Source organism: Gorilla gorilla, chromosome 10 (genome assembly GCF_029281585.2).
Source record: "Gorilla gorilla gorilla isolate KB3781 chromosome 10, NHGRI_mGorGor1-v2.1_pri, whole genome shotgun sequence".
NCBI lineage: Eukaryota > Metazoa > Chordata > Mammalia > Primates > Hominidae > Gorilla > Gorilla gorilla.
Window position 1 is genome coordinate 36,698,102 of NC_073234.2, and position 19,399 is coordinate 36,717,500.

Here is a 19,399-nt window from a genome sequence, read left to right on the forward strand (position 1 = left end):
ATATGGACAGCCAGGAAGCACTAAGTGCATGCTAAGATCACCATGGCTTCCAGCATTGGACTCCAGGTTCTGACACAATTGACATGGATAAGACCCACCAGTCTTCCCTCTGCTAATGAGAACAGCAGATGTAAGTAGAAGCACAGACCATTTTCCTTTTAAGCTGGCAGCGTACCTTGGTCTTCCCTGTGACAACGCTTATAAAGTGCAAACTTGGCAGGGCTCTCAGTCACGAGAAACTTTTTGAGCAGGGCCTCGATCACTTCCCCGACAGTGTTTGTGCTGCTGATATGAAGTGTATTCATACAGCCATTGCTACTGGGAGAGAATTTTCCAGAATTTGGAGAAGTCTGTGGAGGTTTGCAGAGTTCCATCTGTACTTTAATGAAGCCAGTGTAAATCCCATTTGAATTCTGAAGCAGGGAGAGAAGCACACACTTAGCTGGGTGGATGGTGGCACTTTAGGGAAGAAGCATATCAAAACAAAACGGGAAGGTGAAACACTCCTTTGTTCTCTTCTCTTGAGGTTTGTGGCAGAACTTCACTAAAGATTGCCCCCAAGGAAATGACCTCAGAGGGTGGTTAACACACCAGGCAAAGTGCTTCCAGAGGCAAGGTCTGCAGGGCAGATGTGGACACTGAAGAAGCCTCCTGATGCTGTGGCTGACTGCCGGCCCCAGACTCATGCCCCTGAAGCTACTGGCAAAAGGTCAGGGCCCATTTGCGAGGTTACAATCCAACGGAGCAGATGCTAGCCAAACCACAAAACTTATTAAAGCTTGGGGGATATGTCTAGGCTACAGGCTCAAAGGAAACAACATCCTCAACTGGTGACTATTATACACAAAAGGAAGGTCACAATTAGGGCTCTGAAATACTGAAGTCAACAACAAGGGGACAGTAAGAAAACAGGCTATTTTCATTCCTAGTGGCTATATTCATATGCACTGAATTACTCACTCTGCTTAACTTTTTAATGCAGCATATATGCCATACAGCATAGAATGCATTTCGGGTCTCTTAAGCAGCATTTAAAAAAAAAAATTCAATCGCTTGAAACCAGAAGGTGGAGGTTGCAGTGAGCCAAGATCACGCCATTGCACTCCAGCCTGGGCGACAGAGCAAGACTCTGTCTCAAAAACAAAAAACAAAAAACAAAAAACAAAACAAAACAAAACAAAACAAAAAAAACAAATTCAAACCACTATACTTCACAGTACAGATCTTAAAAACAACTACCTTCACAGATGGTAGAATTACTATTTCTTAGTTGCCAAAAACAGTAATAACAGTTTGGTCTTCACTTTTTATTTTTATTTTTGTATTCAGTATATTTGGGGCCAGGCGCAGTGGCTCATGTCTGTAATCCCAGCACTTTGGGAGGCCGAGGCGAGCAGACCACTGGAGGTCAGGAGTTCGAGACCAGCCTGGCCAACAGGGTGAAATCCCGTCTCTACTAAAAATACAAAAAAAAAAAAAAAAATTAGCTGGGTGTGGTGGCAGGTGCCTATAATCCCAGCTACTCGGGAGGCTGAGGCAGGAGAATCTCTTGAACCCAGAGGTGGAGGTTGCAGTGAGCCGAGATTACGCCATTACACTTCAGCCTGGCAACAGAGATTGCATCTCAAAAACAAACAAACAAAAACAGTATATTTAGAAAAGATTTATTGTACTGTTTTATTAAAACAAACTGTCAAGTGTTACATATAAATGCCACAGTTAAAGTAGAACATTTAAAACTACCTTTATGGTGTGTTATTTTTCTTCCTTCCCACAAGATCAATTTTCAATCCTAATTCTCTAGTTTGTTCTTTTTTTGAGACAGGGTCTCACTCTCTCACCCAGGCTGGAGTGAAGTGGCACGAACACAGCTCACTGCAGCCTCAACTTCCTGAGTTCAAGTGATCCTCCTGCCTCAGCCTCCTGAGTAGCTGGGACTGCAGGCACCCGCCACCATGCCTGGCTAATTTTTCTATTTTTAGGAGAGATGGGGTTTTGCCATGTTGACTAGGCTGGCCTTGAACTCTTTTTTTTGAGACGGAGTCTTGCTCTGTCGCCTAGGCTGGAGTGCAGTGGCACGATCTTGGCTCACTGCAAGCTCTGCCTCCTGGGTTCACGCCATTCTTCTGCCTCAGCCTCCCACGTAGCTGGGACTACAGGCGCCCGCCACCACGCCTGGCTAAGTTTTGTATTTTTAGTAGAGACAGGGTTTCACTGTGTTAGCCAGGATGGTCTCGATCTCCTGACCTCGTGATCTGCCCACCTCGGCCTCCCAAAGTGCTGGGATTATGGGCGTGAGCCATCGTCGAACTCTTGACTTCAAGTGATCCACCTGCCTCAGCCTCCCAAAATGCTGAGATTACAGGTGTGAGCCACTGTGCCCAGCCTAAAATTTTTATCTTTAAAATGACATGGATAATTTGTATCTGTTTTGGTCTCTATCAGGAAAGGAAAAAAAAAAAACATAGCAAGTGGAATTCTCCTTTGATGAAAAAATGTGTTTGAAAAAGAAATCTTGCTGCTGGAATGATGAAGAGTTATCTTGGGATTCTCTGCTCCTCTCCCCTCTTTTTGGAGGAGTTCTACCAGGGAGGGGTCCTTTACCACAAGGGTTTCTATCTGAAAGCTCCTCCCCAAGAATCACCGATTCGGTAGGGCCTGTTTTAAATCAATCACCTTGTCCTTTACCAAACTCTGTCAGTTCACAGTAAACAGACTGAGAGACGGGGATCCAAGTGCCCTGGAAACTGGCACCAAGGGCTGACAAGTGCCATGAAGAAGGCAGGCCACCCAATGGGTAGGCGAGACCTAGATGCCAGCTAAGTTTAGAGGAACATGAATACTCTAGCTCCGCTGTCAGCTCGTTTCCCTGTCACCAGGCCCTGAGGCTTCTCCCTCCTGTACGCCGACTCCCTGTTTGCATGCTTCAAACAGTGTGGTACAATGCTGTGGAAGCCTGCGACGGCTACGTGGAAGAAACTGAGTATTAAGTACCTTGTCTTACACTAACGACCGCAGAGAAAACTATCCTATTATATACCTCTATATTCCAATCCATGGGCTCAAAATCCTTTCCCTGACACTTCCATATTTATTTTGTACAAGACAAAAACTTAGGGGCTTCTGATACCTGTAATCCCAGCACTTTGGGAGGCCAAGCTGGGCAGATCCCTTGAGCCAAGGAATTTGAGATGAGCCTGGGTGATATGGCAAAACCCCGTCTCTACAAAAAATACAAAAATTAGCTGGGCATGGTGGCAAGCACCTGTGGTCCCAGCTACTCGGGAGGCTGAGGTGGGAGGATTACTTGAGCCCGGAGGTTGAGGCTGCAGTGAGCGGTGATCATGCCACTGCTCTCCAGCCCAGGTGACAGAGCAAAACCTTGTTTCAAAACAAAACAAAACAAAACACCTTCTTAGAATCTGAGTCACCATTTCTGTATGTTAGGTAATGATGCTAAAAATCCTTTGAGGAGGGAGGGGTGGGTCACAAAATCTTTTAAAATAAAATTATAAGTGTTTCACTTTTTTAAGGTTAACCCAGCAACTGATTTTTGAGACAAAGCTACTTCACAATACAGATTTAAATGGAAAGCCACAGAAATATTCCACTTTCCTGTTCTGTATACCTTGACTACTACACTTCTACAAATGTTATTCAGATATTTAGAACTATAGATTGTAGTACCAACAATTTATATTTGTCTTTTGACAGGTGTCAACCTAAATAGTATTGTGAGTACTTACCAAGGTCATCTTCAACTTGTCTGTGACTGCTAAGTTGTATTTATGAACTTTCTCTTTGATCTCCTCTTTGCTGAGGTAACTGTGGGTTTCCTTCTCTTTCTCAACATCCTAGAAGAAAAACAAGACATGTCACATGTGAGCAATCATAAAAAAAAGTGCGGATAGGCCGGGCGCAGTGGCTCACGCCTGTAATCCCAGCACTTTGGGAGGCTGAGGTGGGCGGATCACCTGAGGTTGGGAGTTCAATACCACCCTGACCAAAATGGAGAAACCCTGTCTCTACTAAAAATACGAAATTAGCTGGGCATGGTGGCGCATGCTTGTAAACCCAGCTACTTGGGAGGCTGAGGCAGGAGAATCACTTTGAACGTGAGAGGCAGAGGTTGTGGTAAGCTGAGATCACGCCATTGCACTCTAGCCTGGGCAACAAGAGCAAAACTCTGTCTCAAAAAAAAAAAAAAAACAAAAAAAAACGGATAAGTCAGGATTTTTTTAAAATTCCACACAAGGGCTGGGTGTGGTGGCGGAAGCCTGCAATCCTAGGACTTTGAGAGGCCAAGGACGGCACAGCTTAAGCCCTGGAGATTGTGACCAGGCTGGGCAACATGAGGAAACTCTATCTCTACAAAAAATACAAAAATTAGCTGGGCGCAGTGGTGCACACCTGTAGTCGCAGCTAGTTAGGAGACTGAGGTGGGAGGATCACCTCAGCCCAGAGGTCGAGGCTGTAGTGAGCCATAATTATGCCACTATGCTCTAGCCTGGGTGACAGAGTGCGACCCTGTCTCAAAAAAAAAAAAAAAAAAATTACAACCACACAAGAAGAACCTTATTGTTCTTGCATGTTACCTTGAAACACACACACACACACACACACACACACTCACTCTCTCTCTCTCTCTCTCTCCTTCTCTCCCTCGCTGCTTCTCTTTCTCTCTTACCTTCAAACTCTCCAGGCTCATCCACCAATTACGGTTCTCATTCTTTCATACTACAGTCTTCCTAGGGGATATATTTTTTAAGAAAACTAATTTGTCAGCAGCTACAAGTAACATTTCATTACCAATATATTCTGCAAAACTGTCATTGCTAAATTTCCCTTCTGCGAAAACATCATTTCCTCAGCATGCCTGCTAGATTGGCCATTTCTATTTTAAACAACATTTAAAGACATTTACCACAAGTTTCTCTTTAGCAACTTGTATTAACTCTGTTGTCTTTATAGCTTTACAATATTTATTGGCAAAAAGTACAGCAGTTAATCAGTATTAACTGGCACTATTCACGGACTCATACTAATCACTGACCTGTAAACTGTACACAACTACCAGAGGATAATTCATCTTCCAAACAAATCCCCAGGCCAAGATACAAGTAGCCAGACTTCTCCTTCCCACCCTTCCAGTCTCACTCACTTCTCTACCTCCCCACACTCTAGAGGGAGAAATATCGGTTAAATCCTCTTCTCACTGTGAAGAATTTACCAATAATTAGCTGTCTAAAGAGTCCCACCAGTGCATGACATTATGCAGTAGCAGACATGATCACAAATGACCAAATGACAGCATTTTGTCACCCTGATGAAGTATACCAGGCACCAAACTTGTATCGCCTTTACTTCTCCCAACAACCTAATCAAGGAGGCATTATTATGCCAGTTTCAGTAAATTAAACTGCTGAAAAAAAATGTGGAAGCAAATGAAAGCCTGCTAATCCTCCCTAACTCCAGCCTTTACTGGGAGTTCTAAGTACTTCCACAGGGGTGTTCTCATTTAATCCTCCCAACAATGAGCTAATTAATGCTAATTAGCACCCCTACGTTACAGATAAGGACAGAAGATTTACAGAGGTCAAGCAGTTTGTCCAAGGACAACCCAACTAGTTGAGAGACCAAGTTCCACTTTAATCCAGGTCTTCTAGGGTGCTCCCACTAAATCCAATCGGTCCCCAAAGGTCTGGTGTGGGTAAACATTTAAAAACTTACAGAAAAGCTGCATAATCAGATTCAACACAAAGAGAGGAAGAACAGTTAAAATCCAATGATTTACGCCTGCAAAATAAAGCCTTTGTAAACACGCCTCTTTCTGCCAGACACATCACACCATTCTCACAGCTGGATAGTCTCCAGGCAGGCACTGGTTTCCATCTGCCCACTGGAAGCTAGTGTCGTAAATACACCAGGAGGGGCTACTACAGAACTTGCATCAATACCATGTAGAGTAAGAAAAGGCTCTTGATCCATTGAAGCCTCAAGATCTTTGACTTTAGACCCTAAGAGGGGTGTGCTGGCTACAAATTATCTTGGTGACTTTTTTTTTTTTGAGACGGAGTCTTGCTCTGTCACCCAGGCTGGAGTGCAGTGGCCGGATCTGGGCTCACTGCAACCTCCGCCTCCCGGGTTCACGCCATTCTCCTGCCTCAGCCTCCCGAGTAGCTGGGACTACAGGCACCCGCCACCACGCCCGGCTAATTTTTTGTATTTTTAGTAGAGATGGGGTTTCACCGTGTTAGCCAGGATGGTCTCGATCGCCTGACCTCATGATCCGCCCACCTGGGCCTCCCAAAGTGCTGGGATTACAGGCGTGAGCCACCTATCTCGTGGCGCCCGGCCTATCTCTGTGACTTTTCAACGTCAGCACCATCCTGGTGAAGTCTAATGGGTCAGTATATTGGGTAATACTGGATAAATACCAGCACAAGATAATGTGTTCATTCCCTAGCTTCAGGGGTAGGCTTCAAAGTCCCTTGGGAGCATCCTATTTGCCAAGGTAAAACCCCAAAGTAATCTTATTTTTGGTATTAGTGTTTGGTGGGGGAAAAGCTGTGGATTAAAATAAACTTTCAAAAGCTCCAGTGACTACTTCCAAGAAAGTGTTTTGTTTTGTTTGAGACAGGGTCTCACTTTATCACCCAGGCTGGTGTTTAGGGGCGTGATCACGGCTCACTGCAGCCTTGACTTCCTGAGTTCAAACATTCCTCCCACCTCAGTCTCCTGAATCGCTGGGACTACAGACAAGCACCACTGCGCCTAGCTAATTTTTTGTACAGATGAGGTCTGGCTATGTTGCCCAGGCTGCTCTCGAACTCCTGGGCTCAAGCAGTCCTCCCACCTTAGTCTCCTAAAGTGCTGAGATTACAGGTATGAGCCACTGCACTGAGCCCCAATGAAGTTTTAAACATGTATCATATCTCTGATTGTCTTGCTCTTACCAATCCACAATTAGCTGGGTACCAGTCATAGCTGAAGAAGAAAATGAGGTAGTCTTGGCTTGTACATTCAGTTTTAACTGTCCAAAGACTCTTCAAAGCATATACTAAAAAGTGTACAATAAGGGACTTAAAATCTCATGGATGTGGGATGTGAAGTTGGCAGGGCAAAGGCGTGTTGCAGAAAGTGCACCACACCTGCAAGACTTGGGCTCCAGTCCTGGGTCTGTCACCAACTAACCCTGTGCCTTGGGCTTAACCTTTCTGAGCCTGTTCCCTCATTTTCTACCAAACAAGGAACTAGAGTCAATCACCTCCTCTAAGGTGCTTCCTGGCCTAGGCTGATCTGATTGCAAAGATGTGGAGGTGCTTTCACAAGTGTGACCAAGGGCAAAAGGGTTCCATGTGAGGAATCACCAAAGGTTCACCATTAAATACACAGGAAATGGCTAAGCACATACACAGCAGCATACATACATCCTAGGGGCTTACTACCACTCACATGAGAATTCTAAGAATGAGGAGAAGGAAAAGGGGTAATGGGAGTTAAGTAAAGCTGGTTAACCCTAAATTACAGGTTTTGCTCATGCTATGGGACATAACACCCAGCCTTAGGCCCCTTCGCACAGGCAGACTGAGAAGCTTGAGGAAAATCCAAAGAGTAAGCCAGTCTGGAAAGAGAAATTTTCCCTGGATCATCCACACATAGATAACTGAGACATCCTTATGTAACAATTATCTTTCCTTCTCAGAGATTAAAAACCAAGGAAACTGGCTGGGCGTGGTGGCTCACACCTGTAATCCCAGCACTTTGGGAGGCCAAGGTGGGCGGATCACCTGAGGTCAGGAGTTTGAGACCAGCCTGGCCAACATGGTGGCCCTGTCTCTACTAAAAATACAAAAATTAGCTGGGCATGGCGGCAAGCACCTGTAGTCCCAGCTACTTGGGAGGCTGAGGTAGGAGAATCGCTTGAAACCGGGAGGTGGAGGTTGCAGTAAGCCGAGATCACGCCATTGCACTCCAGCCTGGGCGACAGAGTGAGACTCTGTCTCAAAAACAAACAAAAAAAACCACAAAGATCAGCTGGAAAGTATATCCCAGAAAAGCAGGTAAAACCCAAAGGGCCCTGATGCTGTACTTTTTAAGCCAAAAATGTAGCAATCATACACCAAGGCCTCATCATTCAGCAAATATTTGCTGGGCTTCTGCCATGTGCCAGGTACCTGCCTAAGTGTGGGGCAGTCAGGCTCAGCAGCAGACACCACACCCGTCCTCACGGGGCGTGGTGTCTGCACAAGTGGAGTGGGGAAGGTCAAAGGACAAACTGCTTCCAAAATGGCCACCAAGCACTGTTTCTCTGGGTCTCATAGCAAAGAAGACATAAGCTCAGGCCTTGGAACAGAGGACAGTGGTTTCATTTAGCATCAGAGAAAGACCCTTAACTCTAAAAACTTCCCAATTGTTTACCCCTTTAAAAAAGACCCTCCCGTCCCCTCACAGAATAGAATCCTGCCCCTTCCTCCACATACACTGATTATGAATCAGAACCACAATCTCTAGGAACGCAGCTGTATGCCCAGGAAAAAGGAAGAGAAGAAAACGAAACCCAGGAGGGGCATAGTAGCTCCAACAGGTAAAGGGGTGAGAGCAAGAAAGAAGGGTTAAAAGAAAATGGTGCAGCGGACGTGGAATAGATACAATACCAAGTGTCAACTCTGGTCTTTCATTGTGATGGCAGGAGAGGAAATGGCATGGGGTGCAGCCGTCTGTGGATAATGTGTCAGTTATTGTTCTTGGCAGCCAGTGAGGGCACCATGCCACGCCTGAGAGCGTCTGCTTGGTGAGTTACAAGTCATCTTTTCATAAGTCAGTTTTGTTTTGTATTCCCCAAACCCTCCGGCAGTTTCTCAGAGGAAGAGTTCTTCCACAAAAAAATATTTCATAAATCCTAGACTCTTCCCTCATTGTTTCCAGCCAGCAAGCCCTGGAGAGCTGCTCTCAGGCTCACTTCAGTTCCTGGGTGGGATTACGTCACTGTTTTTCAGCAGCGAACTTTCTCAGATGGGACACACCCAACCTCACAGGCACCCAGGAGTTCTCGGGTAGCATGACCCAGGCTCTACTCAAGAAGTGTGGCCCAATCCCACAGGCTCACAACTCAGACTTTCTAAGAATATGTCCCAACAAATCTCAGTAAAGGGTCTGAGAATTGTTTATACTCTTTTGGTTAATTTTTCTATAACTGTGAAATTATATCAAAATTAAAAACATAAAAACATAACAAAACGCCCAAATAAACATAGTGCAATTAAGAGTGACTGTTCAGGCTGGGAGCGGTGGCTCACGCCCGTAATCCCAACACTTTGGGAGGCCGAGGTGGGTGGATCACGAGGTCAGGAGTTCGAGACCAGCCTGGCCAACATGGTGAAACCCCATCTCTACAAAAAATACAAAAATTAGCTGGGTGTGGTGGCACACCTGTAATCCTAGCTACTCAGCAGGCTGAGGCAGGAGAATCGCTTGAACCTGGGAGGCAGAGGTTGCAGTGAGCTGAGATGGTGCCATTGCACTCCAGTCTGGACAACACAGCAATTCTGTCCCCACCCCCGCTTCAAAAAACGAGTGACTGTTCAAAAGAGAGAAGGTGAATGTGGCCCTATCATTTCCTCTACTTTAGCTTAGTGATGGCCTGTGGACTATGATTTAGACATACTTAGGTCTAAAATCACACAGCTCTGCCACATTCTAGCTGTGTGACCAGAGGCAAGTTACTTAACCTCTCTGGGCCTCAGTTTTCTCATTACTGTAAAATGTGCAAAAGAATATCTACACAACTGTTATGAAGATATAATATAAGCCATTATTCAACAACTATTTATTGAGTGCCTATTGGTGCCAAGCACTTAAAGCTGTGAGAGACAGTTGTGGACCCCACCTTTCTGCCTTTGCTTGGCTGACAGCCTAGTTTACCTTACTCCCCACCCCAGCCCCACAAGAGGTTTTTGGGTTTTGGTTTTTTTTTTTTGGTATTACGGATCTCTTTAAAAAATAAAGACCTTTTACCAAAAACAAACAAACAAACAAAAAAGAGCAAATATTAATAGCACAGATGCTCTGATTGAGTGGGGGACAATATATGCACAGTGCCTGATGCCAGTGGCATGACACTCAGTAAGTGGTACCATCACACTGCCACTAGGAGGTCCCAGAGCTCTCACAGGTGCTCTGACACCTGGTCAGGTGTGGGGTCCAGCCTGTGTCAGCAGAGAAGGGTGAACTTCCCAGGCCAACAGGTGCTTTCTCCAAGTAAGGCTAGATTCTGAAATCATGAATTCCTACTTTTCATCTCATCATCTCTTTTGGCAATAGGCAGTCACCTGCTGATGACCAACAGACTGCAATACCCAGTGCAATAACAGACAGAACAGGTTCTAGCCTAGGAATTGCATAGAGCAAAACATCAAGCACCTTTCACATGCAAAACATCACATTTATTGGAGCAGTGGGCCCATCCCATGTTGCAAATGGAATTCAAGCCTAGCTCAAACTGAACTGAGTCTAGGTCTTGACTCCTCTAGATGTCTTCTAATAAGGACATCAAATAAAGTACCATGGACCAGACCTAAAGAGAAAAACATTCTCTGGGAGAGACATTTCCAATGAATTCATGGAGGGACTTATAAGCAAACCAAAGCAGGTATGCAATGAAGCATGGTATGAAGTAAGTGATTTCCAGGAGCTACAGAGCAAGCAGTGTGGGGGTTTCAAAGGAAATTTCAAAAGAAAATTTCAGCATGTGAAGTTAGATGCTCCTAAACTAGATTTTAAAATATGATTAATAGGGAAAAATACTGTTCTCAGAAGTCTTTTAGGTATACAAAGTGGAGGCCGCCCTGTGATGAATACAAAGAGAACTGTCACACAGAGCTAAACCTACAAAGCCCTAGGAGGGTCTTCCAGGTGGGGAGCATGTCCTGCTCAACCCTAGTGAAATGTATGAGAAGAGCCACCTGGGACAGTTTTGTATTTACGTTTGATGTCTGTCCAATGTTCTTCACTTTCAGTACCAAAACCTCTAAGATATTAAAGTAGGCAGAGTCACCAAGCATGGTGTCTCACGCCTATAATCCCAGCACTTTGGGAAGCTGAGGCGGAAGGGTCACCTGAGCCCAGGAGTTCAAGGCCAGCCTGGGCAACACAGCACACCCTGTCTCTAAAAAAAACAAACAAAAAAATAGAAATAGCTGGGTATGGTGGTATGCACCTACAAAAAATTGTTTTAAAATAATAAAGTAGGCAGAGGTATTGAGGGAGCCCAGAAAGTTTTCTCAAATAATGATCAGCATTGTTGATATACATCAGGGCTATCCAGCAGTATTTTCTGCAGTGGAGGAAATGTCCTGTAACTGTGCTGTCCATCAGAGCTGCCACAAGCAACATGTGGCTTCTGAGCCCTGGAAATGAGAACTGAATTTTAAGCTTCATCTAATTACTGTAGTAAACATTGCAAATACAGACTATAATAGACAGAGGTGTAAATGAAGAATGAGGAAGGAAAAACCCCACATAAAACGATGTGAAACAGGATGTTCTAGAGCAATACTCCAGGCCAGGCACAGTGGCTCATTCCTGTAATCCCAGCACTTTAGGAGGCCAAGGCAGGTGGATCCTTCGAGCCCAGGAGTTCAATACCAGCCTGGGCAACACAGGGAGACCTCGTCTCTACTAAAAATAGAAAATTAGCTGGGCATGGTGGTGTGCGCCTGTAGTCCCATCTACTCGGGAGGCTGAGGCAGGAGGATCACTTGAGCCCAGGAGATGGAGGTTACAGTGAGCCAAGATCATGCCACTGCACTCCAGCCTGGGCAACACAGCAAGACCCTGTCTAAAAAAAAAAAAAAAGTGGCCAGGCGCAATGGCTCATGCCTGTAATCCCAGCATTTTGGGAGCCCAAGGTGGGTAGATCACCTGAGGTCAGGAGTTTGAGACCAGCCTGGCCAACATGGTGAAACCCCATCTCTATTGAAAATACAAAATTAGCCAGGTGTGGTGACGTGAGCCTGTAATCCTAGCTACTTGTGAGTCTGAGGCAGGAGAATCACTTGAACCCAGGAGGCAGAGGTTGCAGTGAGCCAAAATTGTGCCACTGCACTCAAGCCTGGGCGACAGGGCAAGATTCCATCAAAAAAAAAAAAAAAAGCTGGGCACAGTGGCTCACACCTGTAATCTCAGCACTTTGGGAGGCCAAGGCAGGTGGATCACCTGAGGTCAAGAGTTCACGACCAGCCTGACCAACATGGAGAAACCCTGTTTCTACTAAAAATACAAAAAATTAGCCCGGTGTGGTGGCGCATGCCTGTAATCCCTCAGGCCTGTAAGCTACTCAGGAGGCTGAGGCAGGAGAATCGCTTGAACCCTGGAGATGGAGGTTACACCACTGCACTCCAGCCTGGGCAACAAGAGCGAAACTCCGTCTCAAAAAAAAAAAAAAAAAAAATTCTACTCCTGAAGGAAAGAATCAGAACAGTTGTTTCTGGGGTGTTTGGTGCTGCTGTTCTTGTCCTTAAAAGTACAGTGTGCTGCTTGCTGCAGTGTTCTCACGGCACCAGTGTTGATAATCTGCCATGGTGCCACATCTAGAGACTCAATGCTTATCTTGGTGTATGGCCCTGGCATGCTGATTCATCCTGGCCACTCTAGGGCTGGGATTTTTTTCCCCCTGCCAGATGAGAGGATTTTGTTTTTTTTTTTTAATGGCAGGATACAGGGTGGGGCTCTATTTCCATTTATGTGAGGATTCAGGAGTTCATCTTGCCTGAATTCAGCTTGTAAGCAGGCAACTTTTTTAGTGCAGCCATATAAGATGTTCACTTTGTTCATGCTTTGAACAGCAGGAAAAGGTTAGAGAGGGACTTAACAGCCTCTCCCCATCCCCTAATCCTCCTTGTAGCAATAGATGCATCACTGTTATCTCAGGGCAGGAAAAGTAAGTGGAAAAACAGAGGGCAACTGGAATGAACAAGGGCAAGGCACACAGCTTTGCAGAACAGCAGGGGGCCATGCTTTCCAAAGAGTGTTCCATGGAACACCAATCCTCCAAAATGTGCTGTGGACAGAAAAGGCCCTCCTGTTCTTCCTCCTCCTTCACTCCTCTTAGAGATTCCCAGTGTTCCTTAGAAAGTTAAAGACTCTAAGAAATCCTGCAGTTAAGAAACCAGGCCAGGCACAGTGGCTCATGCCTGTAATCCTAGCACTTTGGGAGGCCGAGATGGGAGGATCGCTTGAGCCCAGGAGTTCGAGACCAACCTGGGCAACATTGCGAAACCCCATCTCTATTTAAAATTTTAAAAATTAAAAAATAAACCAGTTAAAGGACATAGCAAGAAAACCTTAAGAGACTTTTCATCTTATGTGATATTCATTAACTATGAGCAAATGAGTACATTATAAAGGAATATTTCTTTTTTCTTATTTTTCATTGAAGTGAGCAGATTCTACTCATTAGAGGATTATTAGCACACGCAATCCCCATCTGTTGAACTTGAAACTTTAACCTCTTTCTTGGTCCTTGAGGTTACTTGTTAAGCAAGAAGCAGGGGGGAGTCTAGGTGGGTATTTTAGACAACTTCTAACACATGGTCTAGAAAAGTAAAATGAAGCGGCAACCTTACAAGGCTGGAGTACTATACTAGCCTTCCTTAAATATACCTGTAAGAAAGAAAACAAGAGAGCAAGAGAGAAAGAGTGCACACAGAAAACCGAAGTGTACCACCCGCTGCTACTATACTCCCCCAACTTTACCTCTCACTACGTACTGCCCTACCAGTCAGCACAAGCTAAGAGCACCACTTGCACCCCATCCTGCTCCTCACCTGGTAATCCTCTGCGTTCAAGGCCCACCCCACCCAGGAAGCCGTCCTAACCACAACAGCCCTCAGTTACCTCCCTGCCCTCAGAATCCCCATGCTACCCTCATCAATTCAGGTTTAGGATCCACAACACCTTCTATGCCTTGTTCTTTCCTGTGCATACTTTTGCTTCCCAAATACACAACAGTGCTTTTACACTTTTGTTTGTTTGAGACGGGATCTCACTCTGTCGCCCAGGCTGAGGTGCAGTGGGGCCACATCGGCTCACTGCAACCTCCGCCTCCCAGGCTCAAGCGATCCTCCTACCTCGGCCTCCCAAAGTGTTGGGATTACAGGCATAAGCCACTGTGCCTGGCTGCTTTTTTACATCTTTCACTCCCAGAATACTGTGCTGGAACTACCTTAGTGTTGGATATAGAAGAGGGCTCCATTCCTGTTCAGCTGATTCTGATCTGGTCATAGAGCTCACTGCTGCAAGACTGCATTTGCAATCCACCCTCTTTTGTACATCTTATCAATTGGCATGAAGCTTTTTGCTCTCTTCTCAGAACTGAATGAATCTACAGAGGCATACAAAAGCCCTTTTAATGCCAGATACAAAGTTTGATGTACTTCTGTTATCCATGTGCATCATCAAAGAACAAGAATCCTTCAAAGCATGCCCCCTAAATACTCTCACACACCCGGGGCAGCGAAAGCAGGAACAGGCCCAGCATGTTAATAAGATTAATTGCAGTTGTGATACACATTAAAAGAGCTTCATCTGGGCCTTCCATGACCTCACTTTTTAAACCCCCTGGTTACCAGCCCTCCATACCCTATATGGTTGTACTTTTAAAACTGGGTAGTGTGCCAACAGTCAAACAGCCACTCATTTGTTTGGAGCCAGAAAACAAACTTGGAGGTGGACCAGTCTCCTCTGAGTGCCCCAGCATGAGGTCCCCACCTCAAGGCATACCAGATTACACTCAGAAATCCCAGTTTGATGTGTTTTCAAAGGGAATCAATTAAGATGCTGTTCATTTCTGAAACGTGATATATTTCACAACTGGTTTAATTTTCTTCAAATTCTAGGTGAGCTATGTGAGAAAGGAAAGATTATTAGAGGCCTCCGAGCCACGCCAATCCAAATCCACTAATCAGCTTTGACAATTAGAAAAGGAATGCGGCTGCATGGGAGTCAGCACTCTTGCTGCAGCCGTCCTCTCGGAGATCTCTGTGGGGTCTGTCTCAACAGAAAAAGCAGTGGATTCTTAGGTTTTCAAAGGCAGGCGTGTCTTCATGGACTCAGTTTTCCCTGATTATTAAAAGAGGCCACTGGACTACGGTCCCTTTCAACAGTAAGTTTTCAAATATTAATACCATCTACAACACTACCCCAAACAATAAATACAAAGTAAGTTCACTGGATAGTAAGAAAATTGAAAACATTAATAAAGACAATTGCCAAGAAGCCAGGAGGGAAGTGAGGCTGACAACATAATTCCGAGTGGTGACACAAGCACCACCCCAAATTCAAGATTATATATAACATCTCACTGTTCAAGGCGTCACCCAGCAGCCATACATCTCCTTCAGCTAACAGCAATTAAAAGCCATAGTCCACTCATTCAGGTTGGCTGGGTTTAAAAAACCAGTTTTTATTAAGGTCAAAGTTTGGAGGTCAAGTCTCAAGACTGCCATATCCTTTATGGAACTTTTGAACCTCAGTGATAAGGACAGTTTCCGGAGAAAGGAAATGAACAGGCTCATTTGGAGGCGAGCCAGACAGGAAGCACGAAGCAATGAATGCTGCAGCAACCGAGGAGGAGGCAGGTGGAGCCCATCTGGGAAACTCAGCCGGCTCCACCAGCAGCAGGAATCTGAACATCAAGGGCAGAGGCTTGCAAACAAATGGAGTAGCCACTCTGCCAGATGAAACCTAATTTGAAGGGAGAACAAAGTCTGAAGAAAATTAGACATTTCTGTAGACCAGGCTAGCCATAGTGGTTCATACCTGTAATCTCAGCACTTTGGAAGGCGGAGGGAGGAGGATCGCTTGAGCCCAGGAGTTCAGGATCAGCTTGGGCAACACAGCAAGAGCCTCCCCACCGTCTGAACAAAAAATAAAAATATTAGCCAGGAGTGGCGGCTGTGCACCTGTGATTCCAGCTACTTGGGAAGCTGAGGTGGGAGGATTGCCTGAGCCCAGAAGGTAGAGTATACAGTGAGCATGACTCAGCTTGGGCAACAGAGCAAGATCCTATCTCTCAAAAATAAATAATAGGCTGGGTGCGATAGCTCACACCTGTAATCCCAGCACTTTGGGAGGCCGAGGTGGGTGGATCATCTGAGGTTAGGAGTTCAAGATCAGCCTGGCCAACATGGTGAAACCCCATTTCTACTAAAAATACAATAATTCGCTGGGCACGGTGGCACGGGCCTGTAATCCCAGCTACACAGGAGGCTGAGGCAGGAGAATCGCTTGAACTCAGGAGGCGGGGGTTCCAGTGAGCTGAGATCGTGCCACTGCACTCCAGCCCGGGTGACAGAGCAAGACTCCGTCTCAAAATAAATAAATAAATAAGATAATAAAATAACTAAAAGAATATATATGGATTGTTTGTAATACAAATGATAAATGCTTGGGGTGATATTACTCTGATATGATTATTACACATTATATGCCTGTATCAAAAAATCTTATGTACCCCATAAATATATACACCTACGTACCCACAAAAGTTAAAAAATTTTAAATAAATAAAAATAGACAAATGTAAAAGTCTGAAGAGGGCCACAGGGGGTTAAACTGTTTTATATCACTCTTGTTCCCATTAATTCCATCCACTTTCTTGTCCTGTATTCTCCCTTCCGCCCTACAGGCCACTCAAGATGGCTCTTTGATAAGTCTGTTCACAGCCCTTAAAAGGCATGGCTGAAATCCCAAGTGTACAAGTATTCATTCTGCCTCAGGTAATCAATGATGAAGAATGAAGAAAGATACCCCTCTGCTGCCGTCAATTCAGGACGCTGGTACAGGCATGGCATGGGCCCATGGAGAACACCTACACATCCAGCCCTACCTGAGCAGCAATTTCCTTCAGAAGTGCAGCCCTAGGTTTTGGTTTTATCTGAGGAATCACCTTCCTCCTCCTGCCAAGGAAGTAAAAAGTCCTCTGGAGTTATTAAATGATAAGTCAGAGCAATTCAAATAAAAGTTAGCTGATTAGCACCTCAAAGAACCTCACAAAAGCAATTTCTAGAGGTACTCTTTGCTGCAGAAGTCCTCTCCATCCTCCTGCTTGGTTGCAGATAGGGTGTGAAACACTTACATCATCAAAAGAATGCCAGGAACACAGGCTGGTCAGAGTCAGAAGGCTCAGAGTGAGTAAGGAGTGAACATGCACAGAAGATCACAAGAGGCGAGGCCAGGGAGGCAGATCCCCCTGCAGGGAGAAAGCCGAGAGTCCAGTGCCCCTGGCCCACTTCACTGAACCCTGCTGGGGTGACCCAGGACCAGCCCCCATCAGTCTTCGAGGGTTCACGAAATGCCTGAAACAAATACTTGCAGAGGGAAAAAGAAGGTTTTTCTCAAGAACACCTCCCCTATCCTGCCTCCCTTTCTTTCCTGGTCCCTCATCCAAAACCAGACAGGGCAGGATTAGCCAACCCAAATTCTTGGGATGGGGCAAAGGGAGAGTCCCCAGCACAGAGGTGGCAGCAGCTCCCCTTAGGGAACTGTATCATCACCCATTCCAGACACCATGCCACACCCTTCACAACTTGCCTCTGAATTCTTACAATAACCCTGGAATTGGGTAATACTATCATCCCTATTTTGCATATAGGAAATAGAGGCTTAGGGAGATTTATTTTGCCAGAGCTCACAAAGTTAGTGGAGGGGCTAGGTGAGGTTCCTACCCGGGTCTATCTGATTCAAAGCCAATGAAGCCAAGCAAGTGAAAGAAAGGAGGAAAGCTGAGACCCTAACGTTTGCCCACTGCTGGTTTCTGACGACTTAGCCATTTTGATACAGAAGGTCAATATGGATTTTGGAGGGTGGGGTACTAGCACAACTGGCAACTTAGTAGGGAATTAGTAATCTGGCCAGGGCCACTGACAATTTAAAAAGAAGAAAACTACATGTGCAACACTCCAGAAATGGCGAAACACCTTCATCTCCTAAGGACCATGCAAGTGCTGTTAACACGCCTACAGAAGAGTTTTTTAATGAAAAGATCCCCCCCACAAAAAAAAAAAAAAAAAGAGAGAGAGAGAAACCATATCCAGTATGACAAATAGTTTCTGCCTGATTGGTGAGATTTGGGATGGGCCCCCACTTTGTTTCTCTTTCTGCATAAAAATTTCAACATTTTCACAAAATTTTCAAAAACTTATCCTCAGTCTGCACATCTTTGTTAATCAGGGAAAAAAAAGTAAAATCTAGGAGGGAAAAAGGCTTTCATGTGTAAAAAATAAAATAACCTTGGAAATAAAAATAAACACAATGCAATTCAGCACTTGGCCAGCATAACTGAACACCACTTTGATGTGCTGCTCATGGGGCAGCCACCCCCAAATAAATAGCTTTAGACACAGAACAGAGGCATCAACACCACAAGGCTGTCCGTCCTCCTTAATGCAGGCACCAACTGCACATACAGAGATGACACGTGGAAGCTGCTAGATAGAGCAAACCTGAGCTCCCTCAGGTAAAGATATGCAGTTATAATCTGTAAAATAAAAAAGCTTCTCTATCCATTAAAAAAAAAAACAAAACTGATACTGCCAAGAAGTGCCAGAAGTAAAGGTGGTTTTTAAACATTACTCAATCAGCTGACCAATGTATAAATAAAAGCTACCCTCCATCTGCCCTGGAAAGCAGATAGCCAGCAATTTTTTTTTTTTTTTTTTTTTTGGTAATTTACAGCAATTTACATTTTCTTTGTTGCACAGAAGTGCTGCTTGTATAACCTGAGGGTTCACACGCCCTCCAGCTCCTTTTCCTCCTCAGTGGCTTGCACAGGAAGCCCGAGGCTGGGAGGAAAGGGCCTCCCGCTCCACCTTTCCTCAGCACTGGGGTCAGTGGCCCAGCCGGACTCCCAACCCCGGCCGTGGTCTGCTGCTTGCAAAGGGACGGGTCAAGGAGAACGGCAGCCCAGCTACCAAGGCTGGACTGGAAACCTGCTAAAGTACACGGCTGATGTGAAGCAGAGAAAAGAAAAAAAGAAACTGAATTTAACATAATGAACGCCTTAGCATTACAAGTCTAGGACTTCACAGCTGTACTTCACTCAAAACTAAAGACCTAGGCAGGAAACAAGTGGCAGACACTGTAAAAGAAGAGTCAACACAGTCTTAAACACAGGATATGCCCTGCCTAGAGCCACATCCTTATCTCCACGTGTGACAGGGGGAACTGTTTCATCCAGAACATCTGAGGAAAAAACGAAGACAAGAAGGACTACATCAAATTGCACACATTCTGGGACAATCCCTTACACAACAAAGTGAAGGTTTCACCTTTTTCACCCTTTCATCTAAGTCACCAATTTCCTCCCCTAGGAACTTGTTCATATAGAGTCCTCTAATGT

The 19,399-nt window shown here is 45.2% G+C and overlaps 1 protein-coding gene across 2 annotated transcripts in view; it reads right to left on the reverse strand.

Moving 5' to 3' along the window:
* Window positions 1–19,399, reverse strand: part of RASSF3 (Ras association domain family member 3) — an 86,599-nt gene that overhangs the window by 8,937 nt on the left and 58,263 nt on the right. The window contains exons 1-3 of one of the 2 annotated variants that reach the window (XM_055358082.2): window positions 6,957–7,088; window positions 3,747–3,854; window positions 176–413 (exon numbers count right to left, since the gene is read on the reverse strand). In XM_055358082.2, the coding sequence (XP_055214057.1) occupies window positions 176–413; window positions 3,747–3,755 (247 nt within the window). In that variant the 5' untranslated portion in view covers window positions 3,756–3,854; window positions 6,957–7,088. Of the gene's footprint in view, window positions 1–175; window positions 414–3,746; window positions 3,855–6,956; window positions 7,089–19,399 lie in introns of those variants that run through there. The other variant, XM_004053505.5, reaches the window with a different exon arrangement.